This window comes from Hyperolius riggenbachi, chromosome 5, assembly GCF_040937935.1.
Source record: "Hyperolius riggenbachi isolate aHypRig1 chromosome 5, aHypRig1.pri, whole genome shotgun sequence".
NCBI lineage: Eukaryota > Metazoa > Chordata > Amphibia > Anura > Hyperoliidae > Hyperolius > Hyperolius riggenbachi.
The window spans coordinates 96,831,937-96,855,531 of record NC_090650.1 but is presented as its reverse complement, the minus strand read 5'-3'; the positions used below and the strand labels follow the sequence as shown (position 1 = coordinate 96,855,531).

Here is a 23,595-nt window from a genome sequence, read left to right as displayed (position 1 = left end):
GTACATAGGTATGCATAGGTATGTCCCTTTATTAAAGACATACCCTTTATTGCAAATAACCTCATGCTTCTTCTCCCACATCCTCTCATATGGTGCCATCTCAAAAGTCGACTATCTAGGCTGAGCTGTTACAGCAGTTCCGCCCACTTGCACCTCTTGCTGTCATGTCATGCATAAAAGCCTTCCCCATGTTCACTTTTTGTTTGTGCGGTTCGTCCCTAAATCTTAAACTACACCAGGACAAACTCCTTCGTGCACTGATGATCTCTCGTGCACCACTAGATGTACCAAAAAGTGTCTGAGGTATGTACACGCTGCCTTGCCCCAGAAGTACTTTCAGGGGTTGCGGCCGTCTTGCGTTCAAAGTTTTTTTTTTTTTTTTTATTTCTTGTGAAAGAGCAACAGAGAGCAACAAAACACACACACACACACACACACACACACACACACACACACACACACAATGTGCTGCCAACAAATGGATTACGGCAATTTTTTTTTTTAATTTTAAAAAGCCACAGACCTGCTTCAAAAGAGGTATTATTATTCTAACGGCTCTAAACCTAACAGGTTGTGGAATAGTACATCTTTTACTAGGCAATTCTCAAAGTTTCCTTTATCCTTTTTTTCATTTATTTATTTATTGCTATCAAACAGCTATATTGGACGCAAGAAAAAACAAATAACCCTCCCCCCCCCCAAAAAAAAGTACGAAGCTGTACTGCGGCAGGAGGCGCAGTGTCCTGCTATATCTCCAGCAATAGGAGCATATCTACATGAAGAAGAGCACGGCAACAGGATCAGATGCATTATTGAAGTGTTAGTGTAGTATAGTGCTAGTGCAACACAGTGTAGTGTAATATTAATGTAGTGTAGCTTAGCTGGTGGGGTAGCAGGGGTTAGTATAGTGTATAGTGCAGTGTAACTGGTGGGTGCAGCAGGGATTAGTGTAATGTAGCTTAGAAACAGCTGGGGGGTCCACAAGAAGCCCATTCACCATAGACCAGGAGTCCTCAACCCCCGATCCACGGCCGTAGGCTGTGCTGAGCCGGGCCATGCCTGTCTGGCTGCACAGTAAACGGAATGCTGAGTAGAGTCACTGAAGTAAAACAGACCAGTCTGCATCCATTCTTACTGCTGCCACCTGGTGTCTGTAATATGTAATACAGCATGCTTTCTGTCTGTACAGACACTGGGTGGCAGCAGTGAGGATGACTGGGACACTGGTCCCAGCCACAGAGTTTCATCCACACAGACGTAAGGTAGGCAGCTGATGCTGAAAGATCGCATGGGAAAAATGGATAGCTGAAATTGTAGGGAAGGGTAAAGGAGAGTGGGCAGAAAAGAAAGTTAACCCCCTTGGCGTTATGATTCTTTCCGGAGTTTAGGGTCTAAAAGCGGTGCAATTTTTTTGCACCCTTTCAGACCCTAAAGCCTGGAAAAAATCATGCTGCCAGGGAGATCTGCAGCAGTTTCTCAATCACTCACCTCCCCGGCTCCAGTGCTGCTGTTATTCCTCCATCCTCTGGGTGGCGCTGCAACTCTAAAGTGAAATTGCCGGCTGTCATGGCGATCTCACCAGCAGGAAGCAGAGCCCCGGAGGAGAGGAAGAAGAATGGCAGCCAACGTCAGGATCCCCCGGGAGGTATGTAGAAACGGCCGCTGAGGTCGGGATTACCGCTCTTAGCTGTGGTTTTCCGCCCTGACCCTAGCTTGGGATTACCGCCAAGGACGTTAAAGTGACTGTGGGGAGGAGGGATATGTAAAAATGAGTGAGAAGAAGAAGATGAGGGCAAGAAAAGCAAGAGGTGCCTGTGCCAGTAGATATGGAAGCCCAAGCAGTACCCCCCCTCTTTTACCACCTGTCACACCAAATGTATCTTCTTTTACTGGTAGTTTATGCAGCAGCCCCAGTCAGCAAAAACAAAAAGCGCAGACACATCTTTTCCAAAGTGCTGAGGGAGATGAAGATGGTTGTAGGGTAGGTGCTGCCAGGAATTTATAGAATGGACACTGCCTGTAGATTGTGCTGTGCATGTGCACATCTGTGCTTTTATAGTTTTTGAGATATTCACATTTTTATAAAGGTCAAAAGTTTACTCAGCCCCCCTACAGCATTGCATAGGCTGAGTGAGCCTCAGTGAACGTTTGACCTTCATAAAAATGTGAATATCTCAAAAACTTTAATAGCACATGCACAGCAATACCCATCCATACCAGCTTCATGCCTGTAGGTTGTTGTACGGGCGCTGGGTGATGGTATGGTTTTGGAATTATTAAGTGCTATTATCTTGAAAACGAAAGCAGCACAAATCTTAATTTCTGCAGCACAAATGGGCACAAATGTAGCACTAACCAAGTATTATGGAATTTTTATGTGTGCTGACTGTAGAGAGCCAGCTTCACAGAGCTCCTTTCAGCACATTTACAAGCAAAATAATCGTTTAAAGTAAGTTTTTCCTGATTAACTTCATTTCAGTATTACTTTTCTTACCTTAAAGGGATACTGTTGGGGGGTCGGGGGAAAATGAGCTGAACTTACCCGAGGCTTCTAATGGTCCCCGCAGACATCCTCTGTTGGCGCAGCCACTCACCGATGCTCCGGCCCCGCCTCCAGTTCACTTCTGGAATTTCTGACTTTAAAGTAAAAAAAACACTGCGCCTGCGTTGCCATGTCCTCGCTTCCGCTGATGTCACCAGGAGTGTACTGCGCAGACACAGACCATACTGGGCCTGCGCTGTGCGCTCTTGATGACATCAGCGGGATCGAGGACACGGCAACGCAGGCGCAGTGGTTTTCAGACTTTAAAGTCTGAAATTCCAGAAGTGAACCGGAGGCCGGGCCGGAGCATCGGTGAGTGGCTGCGCCAACACAGGATGTCTGCAGGGGGACCGTTCGAAGCCCCGGGTAAGTTCAACTCATTTTCCCCTGACCCCCCTACAGTATTCCTTTAATTATATATTTTTGCTCTTTGGAAGCTTAAAAATGTAACGTAGATAAGGTGAAAGTAGAGGAAAACAGGTGAAAAAGCTTTGTGAATCATGACCATTGTCTCTTTAAATTAGATAAGATGATCAAGGAGATCAGCCACCTTGTGTTCTTGCCAATAAGCTCACAGTTGATATAAAATGAGAAAAGTAGAATTGCGCTGAATCAGAAGAAAAGTCTCTATAGACATATTTCAGGTGAGCACACCCTACATACATCTTCCATGGTAAATGTGAATTTCTATAGATCAGGGAATGTCAAGTGTTAATACTTATTGTAATTCTATGTTGTGTTGTGTTTTTACTGCAAGTAGTATTATGTGTATAGGCAATTAGAAGTCGAGTACAAACAAGAGACTACAGCAGGGAAAATGCTGACACACCAGCTACTAAAAGAGCACAGGTACCATAATCTTGTGAACACAAAGCTGTAATTGCTATATTGATCAGAGAAAGACAATGCTTGTGTTTTCCCGAAACAACATGAAAGGAAAGTAGAAAGAAAGGACGCTATACAGCGAAATGTGCACTCTGATGTATAACACAATAATGGACAAATTATGCAGCCAGAAATGAGCAGCAGAGTCATGGAATAAGCAAGAATGATAAAGAGAGCACTGTTCTTATCCACAAGAAAAAGAAAATGTCAAAAGCCTACAGTTAACAATGTGTTCATGTTTTTTACTATTGGGCAGTCGGTAGATCTGCATCAGTATGGGCTACCATCTTACACAAGACATTATGTACAATACAAAAGGCAGGGTTCAATAACAGCCAAAAAAACAAAAAAAAAAAACAGACCATTCTGGAGTACTAGGTACTATAATAGTACAATATTACATCTCAATGGTTTTAAAGCTTCCATGCCGTACTGGTGTGCTTTTTAAAAGCACATCAGTATGGCATGGAAGCTTTAAAACCATTGAAGATGTATAATTGTACCATTATGGTACCTAGTACGCCAAAATGGTCTCTTTTTGGCTGTTATTCAACCCCGCCCTTTGTATTGTACATAATGTCGTGTGAGATGGTAGCCCATACTGATGCAGATCTACCGACTGCCCAACTGTAAAAAACAAAAACAATGAATATCTCAGTATGACAACCGGCTGTCTTTTGGAGGACACCTATTATTGCCGCATGTGTAACGTGAACCAAAAAGCTTTAGAGTGGGAGTAAATGTGCTAATTTAACACACCAACTCCACAAATACATTTCCCAGGATATGCAAGGGCTTCACAGTGAAACCAAACAATAACTTAGGGTATTATAAGGCTTTTAGCCGCGATTTGGAATCGCAGCAATCACCAGCCATTCCAAAACTGCTAGGATAATAGAAATGGATGGAGCAATTACAATTGCAGGTCTTGCACGATTATCGGAGTGATTTACTAGAGGACAATGAGGGCCCAAAACTGCTTTTCTCTAAATCGCTTGGGAATCACGTGGTTTAAAAGTTTCAAAATCACTCAGCATTTTGAGAGCGAGTCTGGATTCGCAAGTGGGCGTTCAGCCTTAGGGCCTGTACGCACTGCTGCGTTTTCGCTGCAATTTTAAAATTGGAACACAGGGAGGAAGTCCGCACACTCGCTGGTATATTCCAAGGGTTTTTATTTAAATCCAAATCGCACATACAGAAATTGGCCAATTTCTGTATGTGCGATTTGGATTGAAATAAAAACCCTTGGAATATACCAGCGAGTGTGCGGACTTCCTCCCTGTGTTCCTGTTCTGCTGTCTGGTTTCCAGCACCTTGCACAAGGTATCAGAGGTTGAGCGGTCTTTTTCTACTATAATTTTAAAATTGGAAAGTCTTTTGAAAAATCATGAAAATCCTGAGGGCCTGTACACACTGGTGCGATGTGCTTTTCGAAAAACACAGTCGCAGTGGCTGCTGCACTTTTTAAGCGCTGCATTTTAAAAAATGCATGAAAAACGCAAGAATGCAATTCATAGAAATCCATGGAGGTCCCAAGGACAAGAAATAAGGGTTCCCTTTAGAAACAGTGACTGCAATAAAAGCAAAACAACCCTTTTCCACAAAAAATAAGATTAGGTTTCTTATTATTAACTTAGAAAACATTAAAAAAAAACAACAATCATATTTGTCTAAAAGTATCCCTCAACAGTATTAAAACTTAAAAATAAAACCCATGGTGAGCTAGATTAAGTTTTTACTAACTGTCCTGCCGCTCGTTGCAGTCGGGGTACACCCAGCCCCCACCTTCTCTTCATCGACTGGATCTTCAGTCCAAAGACACTGCTTCCTGTAGCTACGTGCATCTCAAAACTGTGCAGGTGCAGTTCTGAATCGCGCCAGGACAGTGAAAACAAAGCTCTCGTTCATGATGCTTTCTTTCACTGCGCAGGCACATTCCATAACTTGCCTCTACACAGTTTATTTATTGCTCTGCACCGCATGGAAGAACTTCCGGGAAGCTGCGGAGGCGCGGGGACAGGAAATGGGGAACAGGGGGACCCCGATGTCAATGAGCAACAGCCCCACAGTTAGTAAAAGGTAAACTAGCCCATCATGGGTTTTATCTTACAGTTTTCATACAGTTCAGGGGCACTTTAAATCTCATTAACAGATATGTTGTACGTACGTACCTGCCACCAATTTGGATCTTCCCTGTTAACTATATGCAATATTTCTCCTTTAGAAAACTTTAAACCAGCTTCTTTACAGGGAATCAAATTGTCATTAAAGGGATTGTAATCAAAATGGCACTTTACATATACCTAAAAGAAAGAGAAAAAAAAAAAAAAAAAGAGAACAGCATTAACTATGTATACTAGATCGTGTATTGAAAGAATTTCATCCAGTATCATAATGGCGTATGAGAGAGAACGGCGCAGGAAACTTGGGCGCAGGACACAGCCGGTATATGGCTGATCCTGCTGCCGCACAAGTCCGGGCCGTATTAAATACTATTCCCCCTCCAGGCCGCCATGGATAGTGGGGAATGAAATAATTCGGCTTCCCGCAATTGCTGGAAGCCGAATTATTAGGTTTTAAAAGTAACTTCAGCTCCATCTTCCGACGGCGTCGAAATTACTCCATATGCGCTGCTATAGCCGTAATTCCTATTACGGCCTATAATGGCGCCGGCTGTGCCAAAATCTCCATGCGCTGATTTCAGCGTGTTCATCATAATGACCATGTTAAGGGAACTCAAATGTGCAGTGGTTATACAGCATGCTATTTCAAAAATACTTTTCCTGGCTGTTAGGATGACCCTTCGGGCTTGATTCACTAACTGGCTCTAAGTGATAGCGCCAGAGTGAACAGCCACTTAGTGCCTAAAAAGTAGCTTTGCGGGCACTAATAGCCCCGCAAAGTTACATCGCGCACAGCCCAGGGCAGTGCGCGTGCAGCCGGTAATAGTGCGTGGTGCGACGATAACGTCGCACCCGCTGCCCTGTAAACGAAAACTGCGCATCAGGGGGCACCCAATGAGCCATTTTCGTCGCACCACGTGCAACGTTTACAGAGCAGCGGGTGAGAAGTTATCGTCGCACAGCGCACTATTACCGTCTGCGCGTGCACTGCCCTGGGCTGTGCGCGATGTATGGGTGCAAACCACTTAACTCCGTGATTGCACCCACTATGTCTTTAGGCTCACTAACCGGATTAGCGCGTGAATCAAGCGGTTTGTCTTTTAATACTTTGAGTCCATGTACTATTTAATGCACTAAAACACGCATGAAGATCAGATGTGATCCAAGTCTGTCTTCACAGGATGCATTTTAGCTGTAGAGGTACGTGATCCAAAAACTACCGAAAAAAACTACCGAAGACAAGACATCGGCATGACTGCCTAAGAAACTGATTTTTTAAAAATATTTTTAAACAGGAGGGGAAAAAAAATAAATAAAAAAAAAAATAAAAAAAATGGACAGCTTCTGCATTTCACCCACAAATGGGCCCCTTATGGAGTACCTGAACTGAGAGACTTAAAGAGAACCCGAGGTGGGTTTCTACCATCAATATTAGGACACAGAGGCACATTCTGCATACTGGTGATAGTATGCAGAATGTGCCTCTGTGTCCTAATATTGATGGTAGAACCCACCTTGGGTACTCTAAGGCTTGTATCCAAATCGCAATTTTAAACGCGATTCTTCCAACGGCCGGCAATTTTTTGAGTGATGTAGGTATGAGTGTGCGATTAGGCTGACGACACTTTGCGACGTGCTGCAATAATGACCGTCAATGCGGATCTTTAAGATTTCAATGACTCCCGCGCAAAGTGCCGCGATTATTTGAACTCTTGTTTGCGCCCATCATGTGACATTATGTGTTCCTGCGGGCAGGAAGATGGATCAGGGCATGCTCATCATCGGGGGGACATTGTTGTGATCCACCTACCTGCGTCTTCAGGTGAGTATTCAGCATTACAGAGGCAGATATCTTTACTTGCTGATTGCCTAGCGATCACGCTAGTCTTATAATTGTGTAACTCTTTGGTTACTAGTAGGTACCATGTCCAAATGAAGCCATACCAAATTTAAGCTCTGAGTTTGTTGGTTTTTGAGTTACAGCCTTTCCCAACTGCCACAATTTCCCTGCAATTGCACAAATTAGTTTCATTAATGGACTCCTACTTGGGAAAGAGAGGTGGAGGTAGGTTTTATTTTACACCTGTTCTTTGGGCTTATGAAAAAACATAAAATGCTTTTTTTTTTTTTCCAGAAATCAAATTAAATATTTGGGAAAAATCATAACAAGTGAAAAGAAAAAAAAAAACTAAAAAAAAACTTTCCCAGACCAAGTTTATATTTTGATGTACAGTGATGTGAAAAACTATTTGCCCCCTTCCTGATTTCTTATTCTTTTGCATGTTTGTCACACTTAAAGGTTTCTGCTCATCGAAAACCGTTAACTATTAGTCAAAGATAACATAATTGAACACAAAATGCAGTTTTAAATGATGGTTTTTATTATTTAGTGAGAAAAAAAACTCCAAACCTACATGGCACTGTGTGAAAAATAAATTGCCCCCTGAACCTAATAACTGGTTGGGCCACCCTTAGCAGCAATAACTGCAATCAAGCGTTTGTGATAACTTGCAACAAGTCTTTTACAGCGCTCTGGAGGATTTTGGCCCACTCATCTTTGCAGAATTGTTGTAATTCAGCTTTATTTGAGGGTTTTCTAGCATGAACCGCTTTTTAAGGTCACGCCACAACATCTCAATAGGATTCAGGTCAAGACTTTGACTAGGCTACTCCAAAGTCTTCATTTTGTTTTTCTTCAGCCATTCAGAGGTGGCTGGTGGGTTTTGGGTCATTGTCCTGCTGCAGCACCCAAGATCGCTTCAGCTTGAGTTGACGAACAGATGGCCGGACATTCTCCTTCAGGATTTTTTGATAGACAGTAGAATTCATGGTTCCATCTATCACAGCAAGCCTTCCAGGTCCTGAAGCAGCAAAACAACCCCAGACCATACTACCACACTACCACCACCATATTTTACTGTTGGTACAATGTTCTTTTGCTGAAATGCTGTTACTTCTACGCCAGATGCAACGGGACACGCACCTTCCAAAAAGGTCAACTTTTGTCTCGTCGGTCCACAAGGTATTTTCCCAAAAGTCTTGGTAATCATTGAGATATTTTTTAGCAAAATTGAGACAAGCCTTAATGTTCTTTTTGCTTAAATGTGGTTTGCGCCTTGGATATCTGCCATGCAGGCCGTTTTTGCCCAGTCTCTTTCTTATGGTGGAGTCGTGAACACTGACCTTAAAGAGACTCTGTAACAACAAAAACCTCCCCTGGGGGTTACTCACCTCGGGTGGGGGAAGCCTCCGGATCCTAATGAGGCTTCCCACGCCGTCCTCTGTCCCACGGGGGTCTCGCTGCAGCCCTCCGAACAGCCGGCGACAGAGCCGACTGTAGCTTCAATATTTACCTTTGCTGGCTCCAGCGGGGGCGCTGTGGCGACTTTCGGCACGGAAATAGACGGAAATACCCGATCTCCGTCGGGTCCGCTCTACTGCGCAGGCGCCAGAAACTTTTGCCTGCGCAGTAGAGCAGACCCGACGGCGATCGGGTATTTTCGCCTACTTCGGCGCCGACAGCCATCAGAGCGCCTGCGCAGGAAGGTAAATATTGCGTCACGGCTGTACGGAGGGCTACAGCGAGACCCCCGAGGGACGCAGGACGGCGTGGGAAGCCTCATTAGGATCCTGAGGCTTCCCCCACCCGAGGTGAGTACCCCCCAGGGGCCGTTTTGTCGTTACAGTTCCTCTTTAATTGAGGCAAGTGAGGGCTGAAGTACTTTAGATGTTGTCCTGGGGTCTTTTGTGGCCTCTCGGATGAGTTTTCTCTGCGCGCTTGGGGTAATTTTGGTCGGCCGGCCACTCCTGGGAAGGTTCATCACTGTTCCATGTTTTTGCCATTTGTGGATAATTGCTCTCACTGTGGTTCGCTGGAGTCCCAAAGCTTTAGAAATGGCTTTATAACCTTTACCAGACTGATAGATCTCAATTACTTTTGTTCTCATTTGTTCCTGAATTTCTTTGGATCTTGGTAGGATGTCTAGCTTTTGAGGTGCTTTTGGTCTACTTCTCTGTGTCAGATAGCTCCTATTTAAGTGATTTCTTGATTGAAACAGGTGTGGCAGTAATCAGGCCTGGGGGTGACTACAGAAATTGAACTCAGGTGTGATAAACCACAGTTAAGTTATTTTTTAACAAGGGGGGCAATCACTTATTCACACAGGGCCATGTAGATTTGGAGTTTTTTTTCTCACTAAATAATAAAAACCATCATTTAAAACTGCATTTTGTGTTCAATTATGTTATCTTTGACTAATAGTTAACGGTTTTCGATGAGCAGAAACATTTAAGTGTGACAAACATGCAAAAGAATAAGAAATCAGCAAGGGGGCAAATAGTTTTTCACATCACTGTGGCTACCATATAAAGCCATACTGGCATCCTAATAGAATAAGGAGGTTGTGATAAAAATATGAGGTTGTGAAAAAATAAGTGCCCCTCAACATACTATACCCCCAAAACTGGATAAAGATGTCAAAATAAACTGATATGACACATCAGTCTAATTAAATTACTTGTTACTGTTTATTTGTTGTATGCTTTTGCTGTCATATGAAAATACAACATTCAATAAAAAAAAAAGACCATTACAATAAAAAGATTTTAAAATAATTTTTATACACTCTGTAGGCAGGTGGGGAGATTTTAACCTGACCCCACTCACATTAAGAAATCACTCTGTAAACAGGAAACAAGGGGCAACACCCCTCTACCAGGGGTGGACTTGGCAATATGAAACGAAGCTTGGAACAGAAGTAGGGTAAAAACATTTAAAAAGGGGGGGGGGGGTAGTGGTGGGCTTGCCTCCCCATCAAATAAACACAGACTGTGTTGGTATAAATTCAACAATCGTACCATTATTCCAGTACTCCACAATACAAGGTTCTATCCCACTTCATCAGGCAATACAGGGAGCAAACAACTAGTACAGGTCTAGATCAAAGTCAAGCGCCTCTGACTTTGATCCAGACCCGTACTAGTTTTTGCTCCCTGTATTGCCTGATGAAGAGGGATAGAACCTACAAAACATGTTGCATTGTGGAGTACTTGATTAAATGGTATGATTGATGAACTTATGAGCCTATACCAACACAGTGTGTTTATTTGATGGGGAGGTAGGTCCAACCACTATTGCCCCCTTTTAAATGGTTTTTAAATGTTTTTACCTTACTTTGGCGCTTCTGTTCCAAGCTTTGTTTCATATCTCTGGCTAATGGCAAATGTAATCATTTTCAGCTGAAGCTCTCTGATGCATTTGCCTTCACTTTGCCCCCTACCTTTCTGCTGAAGTGTAGTCAGCTGTTGTCAGGGTGATGGCTCTGTTCAGCAGAGGGAGGAAGGAGGGGAGGGAGAAAAAAAAAAAAAAAAGTATCTTCTGCCTTTGCCGATGAGACAGAAATAAGCTATCTTAAACTGAAGTGAAATGTATCTTTTTTATGAACCAAGAATGTGTGGGAAGGCTTTCAAATGTTCTTTTGAGTAACTAAGAATAGTTACTGAAATTTTAGTTTTGGGAATATAATCCCACTTTAAACCTTTTTAAACAAAAATAAGAATATGGGTACAAGAAGATACAATAGTTTATCTTTTCAGTTTATTTTCATTTCAGGTTTGCTTTAAGTAACCATTAAAATCCACAAAAGGCAAACACAGGTAATGAAGCAGCCATGTAGCGAGTCAGACTGTGGAAGTCACAAGTAGTCATTTATACACATCTGTTTGGATCTGATCTTTGCTTCGTATTCCACAGGGGAAATATCAGTATTCAGCATTTGAAGCATATACAATGGTTACAGTAAATCCTTTGTTAAATATCTGTTTTAACTGGATTTATAAGTTCACACAAAATGATATAACCACTGGAGTCACTCCAACAAGGACACAGCACTGGCCTCATCCCAAGACTGAAATAGCAGATTTGGATAAACTTGGCCTTTTAAATGATTCAAATAAATTGCACGGCGATAATGGTAGAGGAGAGAATTACTAAAAATGTAACTGCATAGTAAAGCTAGCATGTAATCATGGCATGATGATGCAAATCCCACATGTGTCTGATCAACTGTGTGCCCTCCTGAAACGGCGTTATACTGCAAGCATGGGTGTCAGGACTGGAAAATGCAATTTTATATTCTGCCACCTGAAAGAAACCTCAAGCAGATAAGCAGCTAAAGGCGAAGATAAATGTCCTGTGCTCATCTCTACATAACTGAGCAGCACATTTATCAGTTTATAACACCACTTCCACACGCTGGCTGCTGCAGTAATTGTCGGTGCTCTTAGCACTGGCATGACAGGCTGCAGAACCAATTGACTTAACGCTTTCAGTGGTATCAGAGAGGGGAAATGACAAAGCAGCCTATCAACTTTGGAAAACTGACCATTGTACATAAAGCAAAGTGACGCTGCATGTTCCTATGCCATACCAGTAAAGTAAATGGTCTGACACAAGCTTGGAGCTGAGATCATATTTTTTTTTTATGCAACTGAGCAGTATATTTGAAATATGGAGGACTTTTCTTTTTGCAATTAAGAAAACTACGGACACGCTTTAATATTAATGAATTCAGTTGCGGCAATGAATAAATATAACTAAATATATACAGTATAATCTTGTTATGGTAAACTTCAAGGGACCAGGAAAAGTGGTTTACTGTATCAGAAATTGTTCTAGAAATAGCCCAACATGCCCTGGTACATTCTCTGCTGCAAACGACCAACTCTGTCCTCCCATTGGAGGTATAGTACAAGCACTTGCACATTTGGTGGAGTACAAGGTTAAAGAACATATGTAGTGAGAGGGATATGTAGGCTGCGATATTTATTTCCTTTTACACACTACCAGTTGTCAGATCTGACGATAATGTCAGAAACACCTGATCTGCTGCATGCTTATACAGGGTCTATGGCTAAAAGTATTTGCAGCAGAGGGTCAGCAGGATAGCTCGGCAACTGGTATTGTTCAAAAGGAAATAAATATGGCAGCCATATCCATCTCTACATCCCTCTTGTTACAGTTGTCCTTTAACTATACATTGTGGCTGCATAGCCAGGCTGGACAAATTGCTGGCACAGTATCCAGGGCTCCTTAAAAATTGCAGCCGTCACTGAATAGAGTCAGCCACTCACTTCCTGTGAGTGGCTCAGATACCTCTGCTGGTGGGACTTGCAGCACTTGTCATGCAAAACTTTCCGCTCACACTTTAGCAAATCATCATGCCTCTCTTCAAAATGCAGCCAATCATGATAACCCTGTAATACAAGTAGCTCTGATACCTCACAAGACTTTGCAGTCTCCTCTCTACTCTCCTAAGTTTTGCAGCGAGTTGGCCTGCTCTGATCTGCACTACAAGTGAAAGTAGCCTGTACTGCGCTCCACACACTACTAGAAGCGTCATCACAGACAAGGGAATTGCGTACAATGCTGTGGGAGGACAGTGACAATACTTTTATTGGTGTTTGCAAAGTGGTAACGCTGCATCCTCTTGTTTACATTCACATTATTGCTCATTTTCCCAAGGCTGCTTTTTTTTGTACAGTACTGTATATCCAGCACCGGTGCCATTCTTCTTCTTACAAATGTTATTAGGCATCAATTCACTTGCAACAAGCCCGAAGAGGGCATGCGCCACCCACGTTATACTATATCCAGAGTACACGTCACATAGGGGCCAAAAATATGTATTATATCCGGGTTTACTATACCAGGCTTTGGTCCCATAGACTTATAATGGAGATTGGCCGGGACCTGGAGAGGTTGTTTCCTATACCCAAATTTCTTATAACAAGATTATACTCTTTTAGAAAGGTCACAGTTCATGACACCACTGGAACACTCACTAGACTCCACCTGCTGTAGATACAGTAATTCTCTCTCAAGTGGGTCTGATCAGTGTGTAAAGAAAAAAAAAACAATTATGAAGGAAACTTGATGTGAGAGAATATGGAAGTTGCCATCTTTATGGGTGTTGCCTTGAACCTCTGCCTGCAATACCTTGTGATTCACTGACACAGAATGAAGGATACCAAACCATAGTGCATGACCCTGCCAGGTAGCGGACCTCAAGCGACAGCTGAATGATGAAGGGGACAAAAAGGACACTGAGGAACTTCAAAAACGTTTTCCCCGGCTCAAGTGTGCTTTAAATAGCAATTGGCTAACTGATGCTTCCCTCTCCATCCCATCAAATCAAATCACACTGTGTATTAATATCAAGTACAATTTTGGAGGTTACTGTATGTTCAGGATCTGATGAAGAAATCACTCATTGATTACAAATTACAAAACTACTTCTCATGCAAATAAAGAGCATCACATGCAGCACACAACCTCTTTATGCAAAAATAATGCATTTATTCTTTAGTCTACAGACTGGTTCTATACTTTGCCTCAGTCTGCCTTGAGGTCTGCCATGTACGGTACCATTTTTAATGAACAACTGCATTTTCTGTCAGATTATTCAGATTGTATTGTATACAATGCAGTAAATAAAGTGCTCTGTGACACTGACCTGCTGTGGGGATATTGTATCCTTGTAGCTGGGAAGTATCTTCAGTGTAACGCTGCCACTAATACTTTTCAGCAGCTCTTGCAATTCTTTTGGATTGTTTCCAACCTCGTGACTATTGACCTCTTTAATGATGTCTCCCACATGAAGAAGACCTTGTCGATCTATCATTCCACCATGCAGGATCCGTGCTATTACCAGATTACCATTCTCCACTTTAAAGGTCACACCCTGGAAAGATGAGCAGTAATAAGATTACAGGCATGATAAACAAGTTTACCTCTGAGAATTATTATGAAAACATAAATCAGGCCTCTTGCACACTACAAGCGATTCAGATTTTTTTATATGATCTGATTTTTTATTCTGATTTAAAATCGGAATCAAAAATCGGATTGTATAAAAAAAATAGGAATCGCATGTAGTGTTCAAGAGGCCTGAAGGAGACTGAGAATATGGCCTTAAGCACGTTGAGGGAATAACGGATCAGGCAAAGCCTATAAACAAATGTTCCAGTCTACACGATGATCATCTCTATTATCAAAGAGCATGCGAATAATGTTCTGACACTGGTCATGTCACCAGAACTAAGATACAAATTCTGTTTTGAAGGAAAAGGAAAATTAAAACTGAAGCCAGAGGGATATGCAGGCGGCCATATTTATTTCCTTTTAAAGAAACTCTGTAACAAAATTTTCAGCCTTATTTCTTCTATCCTATACCTGTTCTAATGTGTTCTGGATTACTGCAGCCTTTTCTATTTGCACTGTCTCTGTATTATATCTAATCTTTTTTTCTTTGTCAAGCTTTGTCAACTAAAGGGGCCCATACACCTAACGATTTTCCCGCCGATATACGGCCGATTCGATCACAGTGATCGAATCGGCTGTGAAATCGCCGCGCACACCGCTGACAGAACGATCAATTTCCGTCCGAAATTGATCGTTCCCGTCGATCCGTCCGTGCGGAAGATTTCTCTCGATCGCCGGCAGGTCAGGAGTGCATCGATAGCGGCGTTCGATTGCCCGACGACCGACGCAATACAGCGGGTATACATTACCTGTTCCGGCCGGCGCGAGTCCCCGCTGTCTTCTTTCCGCGCTGGGTTCCGGACCGGCTGCTGCTACACAGAACTTCCTGACCTGGCAGGAAGTTTAAACAGTAGAGCGCCCCTGGACAGGAAGTTCAGTAGCTGCAGGAACGGTCTGGAGCCCGAGCGGACAAGAAGACAGCTGGGTCCAGGGGACTCGCACCGGCCGGGTCAGGTAATGTATGGGGGAGGGGGGGGGGGGGGGGGGAGGCAGCTCCACAGATTGTGATCGGTTTCAGGCTGAAATCGATTCACAATCTGTTTGCAGTAAGGTGGCCATACGATCCCTTTCTGATCAGATTCGATCAGAGAGGGATCTATCTGTTGGTCGAATCTGATGGCAAATCGACCAGTGTATGGCCACCTTAAGTGAGGAAGTAGCTGCCTCTTCTGTGATAGGGACAAGTTATGCACACCCCCTGCAGGCTCTGTGTGTGTGCTTTGTTTATCCCTCACAAACAGGTCTCTGCTCTCAGTTTTCTGAGTTTGTGAGGCTGAGAGGGGAAGGAGTTGCTGCCTGTCACATGCTAATCCCAGACTGGGGTGCAGATAATTCACTATGTAATAAAAACACTGCCTAAAACGGGCATTTAAAAGCCAGAATCGCGGCGGGGAGCGGTAGAAATGGCAAAGAGGGACCCAGGAGATCACAGTGACTCGATTGGTATGTTTATTGTACAAAATAGGACAGTACAGATTCTCTGTAACCTCCTTAGCGGTAATCCCGAGTCAGGCTCGGGATGGAAAGCCGTAAAACAGGGTGGTAATCCCGTGCCTGAGTAAGTTTCATGCAGGAGCTTCTGCAGCCCTCTCTGAGGTATTTTTTCTTCTTGTTTTTAGGGTGTAAAATCTTGTGAAAAAAATTGTATGGCTTTTAGACATTAAATCTGGAAATAATCATAACGCCAGGGAGGTTAAGCGATACCAGTTGCCTGGCTATCCTGCTTATCCTCCTCTGCCTAATACTTTCAGCCATAGACCCTGAACAAGCATATGCAGATCAGGTGTTTCTGACATTATTGTCAGATCTGACAAGATTAGCTGCATGCTTGGTGTTATTCAGACGCTTCTGCAGCCAAACGGATCAGCAGGGCTGCTAGGCAGGAAATAAATATGGTAGCCTCCATATTCTCATTTCAGTTGTCCTTTAAAGTGTACCGAAGATGAATAAGAGAAAAGGATTTTTGCTTACCTGGGGCTTCTTCCAGCCCACTGTAAGCCATCGACTCCCTCGATGTTCACCCCATGTCCTCTGTTGTGCCGCTGTCAGCCCCGTAAAGTCACTACAAGGCAGCACCAGATTGCACTTCTGTGGTCGGGAGCTTTTGGCACATGCGCAATTCATCAAGACTGTAACTGTGTTTTTGCAGAATGCTCCCGGCCATGGGATTACGATGGAGGAGGCCCACAGCCCAGACCAGCGCCTGAGTAGTAGCCCGCGACTCAGCTGAATCTCAGACTTCGGGGGGCAGGAGGAATCCCCAGGTAAGTAAAAATCCTTCATTCCCTTTCATCTCAGGTTTTCTTTAAAAAGTGTACCCAAACCAATATGTTCCATGATGAGATAAACGTGTATGCACAGTACAAAGCATTTTAAAAATCAGGCTGTTTTAATTGTTTGATTTTGCGGTCTGAAAGAGTTAATATCTAGGCATGGAAGCGACAGCTTCTGTCTTGTCACTTAGTCAGCAATATAGCAAACATAACTTATTAGCAAATTACAGCCATAAACGTGGCGGAGCACAACTTCTAAGGGCAGGGAGAGATAAAATACATTAACTATCAACCTTTTTTCTAATGCTGGGACACTTAATAGGCTGCCACTTGCTAGACACCGTAGAACATTCAACCTACTTTGTAAATGTGTAAATATAAAACCCTGGGATTAAAGTCATTTTTAGGAGTAGGAGGATAAATATAATTAATTTATCTCATCAGTTTATTTTCACCTCGGGTTCACTTTAAATCTGTTCTGATTCCAATTTCATTCTAACTAAATTCTATTCATTGCCATGATAGGGCTTGCATGTACTGCATGTACCGCATATTTATTTCTACTATAAATCTGAACTAAGAGCATAATTGGAAGGTTTTACATTGAAAATACAAAAAAGCACATGTAGATAAAAGCCAGTACCTGTAAGTTGGGGGAGTAAGAATAAATATATATTTAGCAATACCGCTCACTGCTGTTTGTTCTGAAGAGACTACAGATGTACGTCTGATACAGGTAATGGGAGAGATATGATGTGTGGGAAGAGCAGTCAGTACATTAAACACAGAGCAGATAAAAATGTACACATTCATATGATTCCATAGCACAGCAGACAGATGTCATGACATTACCGAGATACATCTGCCCTTTTTACAAAGAGTGAGTTTCTGAAAATACAGACCCAGCTGCAGGGCACGACTGGCCATATGGCTATTGCTGCATTACATCTATCCAAAAGACAACTATGAAATCAACAGCCATTGTTTTATTAGACAGAAAAGATCCTCATTTTCCCAGTATCACGAGGAACAGTTTCCCTTTTACTCTTGGTTTCTAAACATTTGATTAGATATTGTCCCAGTCCTACAGGCGTCTCTGCGATACCTTGCTCCTATAATCACTGATGCAGTTACAAGAGCAGCTCTGGAGTCACTGCTCCATAACACAGGAAGCAAACGGCAGCGAGTGTAATCATATTTATTTTACAGATGTAACAATTACAGAGCTGCTGTTTCTGTGTAAACAATGGCCGGTGATTGCAGCTGTATTCCATAGGCCTTCTTATGACATTTTAGCTTGACTGCTTTATTTTACTTCACAAACGAGACAAATCATGCGCACCTAACATCAAACACATTTATTCTGTGGATGTGGTGGAAGGTTTGGTATTAAAACTGCTGAATGCAGAAATTAATTTCCTGGAGGATGTGTGTGCTCAGTTTTAGCAGTGTACTGAACCCTCTATGCAAATGCAGAGCATGGCAGAGGACAACTGGATAGTGCAAATTAAAAGGCAATGGCTGTGATACGTGAACTTATCACATTGTTATATTTCAAAACTCCAAATGGTTAGCCCTTTTCCACAAGCAGCTGAACTGCGCTCTCACTGAGCAGTTGCCAGGCAGCAGCCAGCAGTTGCCAGGCAGCAGCCAGCAGTTGTGAAAGTTTGACAGTCTTTTCATTGCCTATCAACTGCTTGTGGAAAAGGGATCTAAGGGCTTGTTCCAATACAATCTGTGCAAATAAGTTAATTTGGGTGCAAAGCCCGCTTGTTAAATTAGGTACTGCCATGGATCACTTTATAATTCGCAGCTGTGGCGGCACCAACTGAGTAAATGGGGTGCTGGGGGTTTGGCGATTATATAGCCGAACTTCAGCCATCGGCACAGCATGTGGTGGGGGTGTGTAAATGGCATCGGACTTTTGGTTATTCTATAGGCAAGGACTGGATATTATAAATTACTTATGGAACCGGTATTCAAATATTATGTATAAAAATATATATATTGTCTAACTGTTTCAGCATCCTCAGTGAACAGACTGTTAAAGGTCCACTACAGAGAAGAAAGTAGGCAGTTTAAATCTGACAGAACTGACAGGTTTTGAACTAGCCCATCTCCTCATGGTGGATTCTCAGGATTTTCATTGTTTTCAAATACATTTCCTGAATGGCAGTTGTGAAGTCTAACTGCCAAAATAGCAAGTAGGGAGGCTGGCTGGTATCTCCTTACTTTTTTCGCTATAGTGGTCCTTTAAGTACATCAGAAACCGATTAGATGATGGTCATGCAGCCACTCTGTGACAATCAAGTGGACACCAAACAGCCTACAGGGCGGTTTAGGTTTCAAGTAACCTACATTATCTGGTATAACAAAATTTGTTGCCACTGCAGACAAGTTAAAAGAAAACCTGATCCAGCATATACTTTTTTTTATATGAACACATCTTAGGGCCTGTCTCTACTCGTCAGTTTTTCTGCATGAGTTTTCTGGCAGTTTTGTATTGCTGTCAATTGTTTTTCTGCATGTGAAAAACACATTCTTCAAGTGGGAACTAGCCCATTAAAGGGGTTCTTCCGCGAAATAGAAAAAAAATAAAAAGTGGTTTATTTATAAACTATTAAAAATCCTCTTCAAATAGTGCGAAAAGTGTTTTTAAAAAATGAATAGTTTCATCAAAGTAACACGTAATGTAATCAGTGACAGATGTCGGCCAGGGAGGCTAATCCATTTGTTAGGGGTTTTTTTTTTGTACTATAATATCACAAACATAACTGCTGCGTACCTAGTTGACAGTTCTGTAGTCCGTTGCTGTCAGGAATGGCTCTTACAATTAGAATAACGGCTGTTATCTCCCGGAGCTCTGCGCAGTTATTTATTTTAGTTTCAGGGAGGGAGAGAGAGGACCCCGGAGCAATGAATCAGGCAGAGGGAGATCAGCTGATCAGTGAGAACGTAATTTGTTGACGTCATTGCCCGGCAACCAGACTACGGCGTGTATGCAGAATCCTCTTTATCTCCTGAAAGCGAGTGATCTCTTTGTCGCTGCAAGATTTATGGGTTTGTGTTTTCTTATTAACTTTTAGCTGCCTGGAGAACTCAACACAAACCAATAAATCTTGCAGCGACAAAGAGATCACTCGCTAGAGGATTCTGCATAGACACCCTACGTTCTCACTGATCAGCTGATCTCCCTCTGCCTGATTCATTGCTCCGGGGTCCTCTCTCTCCCTCCGTGAAACTAAAATAAATAACTGCGCAGAGCTCCGGGAGATAACAGCCGTTATTCTAATTGTAAGAGCCATTCCTGACAGCAATGGACTACAGAACTGTCAACTAGGTACGCAGCAGTTATGTTTGTGATATTATAGTACAAAAAAAAACACCCCTAACAAATGGATTAGCCTCCCTGGCGTCATCCGTCACTGATTACATTAGGTGTTACTTTGATGAAACTATTCATTTTTAAAAAACACTTTTCGCACTATTTGAAGAGGATTTTTAATAGTTTATAAATAAACCACTTTTTATTTTTTTCCTATTTCGCGGAAGAACCCCTTTAATTAACATTGGTTGCAATTTTCCTTTGCAGAAAAATGCACAGAAAAACTGACAAATGGAGACAGTCCTTTACAGCATTAAAAAAAAAAAAAAAAAAAAAAAAAAAAAAAAAAAACTTAAATAGGGCCTGTTCAGATCACAAATGCGGATGGCCATGCGTCCGGAACGCGTGCAGAATGCAACGCGTACGAACGCACGCCATCCGCGTTTGTGTGCGTTGCGTGGCTGATCCCATCACTGAAAAGTGAATGGGACAGCCGCACGTTTTTACAAAATCTGCGTGCAGCATGCGTTCCCGCACCACACAGGTCCGGAACGCATGCAGTGTGAACATCAGACAGTGCACTCTATGCACTGTCTGATGTCGTGCGTGTCGGCCTCCTGCATGCGTTTCCAAAACGCGACTGGAAACGCGTGCAGTCTGAATGGGTCCTAAGATCACATGAAAGATCATCAATATCATAATCAGTTAATTCAGGCTGTCTTACCAAAGGTTCCCCAGCTCTTTTATGAATGCCAACCATGCGGATGGCGTCAACCGGTGCAATCTGGTTGTTCACTGCAGAATTCATTTCAGGACTTGAAGGGGGAGAATCATAACACTTAGATGCAACGATGTCATGAGCTTCTAATAGACTCTGCAACCAAACAAAGGCAGATCACACAAAGCACAACCCTTGTCATTTGACGCAGTCTTGCTGCGCACTCAGAAACAAAGTTAGACAAATGCATGCAAAACACTATAAGAGTAGTATTCCTAGAGAAAGTCGGGGTTTATTCATTTATTTTTAGATTTTATCAGGCTGCATTCACAGTGGGACGTTGCAGAGCTGCGTTATAAACGCAACTTACCGCACTGCAATGCTAATCCTATGCATCATTCACAGTTGCAACGTTAGCGTCGTATTGTAATGTGTAGCGTTATGGTAACCCACAGCTTGCAGTGCGCTGCCTCTAAACGCACACGTTACCAGGTACAGGAAAGCATACTGTTCATTGCCTGTATGCTTTCCTGCACCTACTGTATACAAAGGTAACGCAGCATTAATGTGAGTTACCACTTTTTTTTGCATTGTAATGCTGCGTTGCGACTTTAACGTCGCATTACAACGCAAAGTCCCACTGTGAATGCAGCCTCAAAGTACTAAGGCCAACTTGTGTTACATTTTCTAATTCTCTATATACACATTAAAAAAAACACATAGAACAAGCCCATTGTAACAGCTGGCAAATTAACATTGTTTAGAAACAACAACAAAAAAAAACACTTGTTGACTGAGTATAAAGGTAGCCATACACTGGTCGATTTGCCATCAGATTCGACCAACAGATAGATCCCTCTCTGATCGAATCTGATCAGAGAGGGATCGTATGGCTGCCTTTACTGCAAACAGATTGTGAACCGATTTCAGCCTGAAACCGTTCACAATCTGTGGTGGGGGTGGTGGTGCTGCGCCCCCCCCCCAGTCTCCGCTCTGGTCTCCGGCCCCGGCATGCTTCACTTCTTCCTGCCGGGCAGGAAGAAGTGAAGAGACGGAGCAGCGGTGACAGGGGTGAGTCGCGGGCGGAGCAGGTAATGTATTGCCGCTCTATTGCGTCGGTCATCGGGCACTCGAACGCCGCTAGCGACGCGCTCCCTACCCGCGGGCGATCGACGGTGATTTTCCGCATGGAGCGATCGACGGGATCGGACGAAATAGATCGAAATTCGGCGTGTAGCGGGAACGATGTGACAGCAGATTCGATCCCAGTGATCGAATCTGCTGTCGATCTGGCGGGAATCGGCCTAGTGTATGGCCAGCTTTAAAGCACAGGGTTCTGATTATTGTGGAGTTCTCGCCCCAACTCCTGACAGCCAAGTCCATCACCCATCAACATTTCTCCACTGTAGAATTTGCAGTAAATGCTTTATTTAGGCCTGGTATATATGGGTTGTTGATACATTTCAGGTCAACAAGGGATTCAATCAAAAGGATAGGACTGTGTGTTGATCAGAAAGGCATTGTTCTATTAGCCGTTAAGTCATAAAATGTGACATTAAATATCAATCGGCCGGACACATTATGCCACGTGGATATGCAACCTATCAATGTAAAGAGACTAACAGGAAACCTGCTGGAACTTGCCAGGAACAAATCATTCGTCCGAGAAGCCATTATGCAGATGAATATGCTTACTGGGAAATCTGGAACTCAATTACCAATTGGAAAATGAATCAAACTGATCAACAGCCTAAAAACTGGCCGGTGTTCTCTCAGTTGTCTGAAATACCGGTCACGTGACAAATTGGTGCAATGTTTGTAGAGCCATTGACTACACCACACTGGGTTATGGTGTGCATGTCCATGCTCCAGCTCAACAGTGATCCATGCACAGGTCCCTGTACCATTAACATACGATACAGTACTCCAGGGGGCAGAGAATAGGCAGCCATGGGACTTCCACTGTAAGCTGGAGAATAAAAAAAAAACAAAAAACTACATGCACACCGTTGCCTGTGTCTGTGTGTGTCATTTATGATCCCGATTTTCACTGGACGCTATCATCATAAGAGATCGCATGTAAAATCGCATCAGAATCACGTGTAGTGTAAAAGAACCCTTGTTGATTTTACTGCATTCGAAAAAAAGTCTCCCACTTGCACATGTGACACAAGTATGCTCCCAGTGATGCCAGAACATTTTATCTGCATCCTTATTCCAACTCACTAACTCAAAGCATGAGAGGCAGAGGATGAGTACAAGCAGCATAAAAAAAAAGGAAATAAGGATGTTAGGCTCCATATCAGTCTCACGGCAGGTTTGCTGTAAAGGGAATGTACACAATTTTCAGTATATTACTAAAACAAAATTCAGAAACTTCACTTTTCTCCCCTTTTTGTGCGTTTGCCATGTAATGTATTCAAAGCAGAAGAGTATGTGGCTTTATCACTGCAGTGAAGGAATCTAATTTTACAAGAGCAAAGTGTCCAGACTTTGCAGCTGATAACTAGGCCCTGTTGTAGCTTGCCAACTAGATCAGCAAGTAGCACGCTACGTTGATATCACTTTTTTGAGAGAGAGAGAGAGAGAGAGACTGAGAGACTAACAGCTTAACACTTTGGCACTGTGGTGGTGTTAAATTCACATCTCACTCATTTTTAGTGAGGCAAACAAGTTTAGCATTTTGGTTTTCAGAACAGGTGGGGGTGGGGCTTTCTTTCGTAAACAAAAGCCACACCATGCAGTAGCATTGCAATGCAACTATACAGTGAGCCATACAATACAATGAAAGTATGCCTCACTGCCACTGTAAATGTACTCATTGCCCTGCTAATGCATTACTGTGTAGGAACCCACTACACTAGACGTGAAAGACCCATAGGAATGTCATTGCATCATGTTGCAATAC

General features: G+C 42.9%; 1 protein-coding gene across 4 annotated transcripts in view; it reads right to left on the bottom strand.

Moving 5' to 3' along the window:
• PALS2 (protein associated with LIN7 2, MAGUK p55 family member) overlaps nt 1–23,595 on the bottom strand; it is a 190,705-nt gene that overhangs the window by 53,434 nt on the left and 113,676 nt on the right. For all 4 annotated transcript variants that reach the window (XM_068236026.1, XM_068236023.1, XM_068236027.1 and 1 more), the window contains exons 4-6: nt 20,694–20,843; nt 14,064–14,291; nt 5,599–5,730 (exon numbers count right to left, since the gene is read on the bottom strand). In XM_068236026.1, coding sequence (XP_068092127.1) covers nt 5,599–5,730; nt 14,064–14,291; nt 20,694–20,843 — 510 coding nt within the window. The remainder of the gene's footprint in view (nt 1–5,598; nt 5,731–14,063; nt 14,292–20,693; nt 20,844–23,595) is intronic.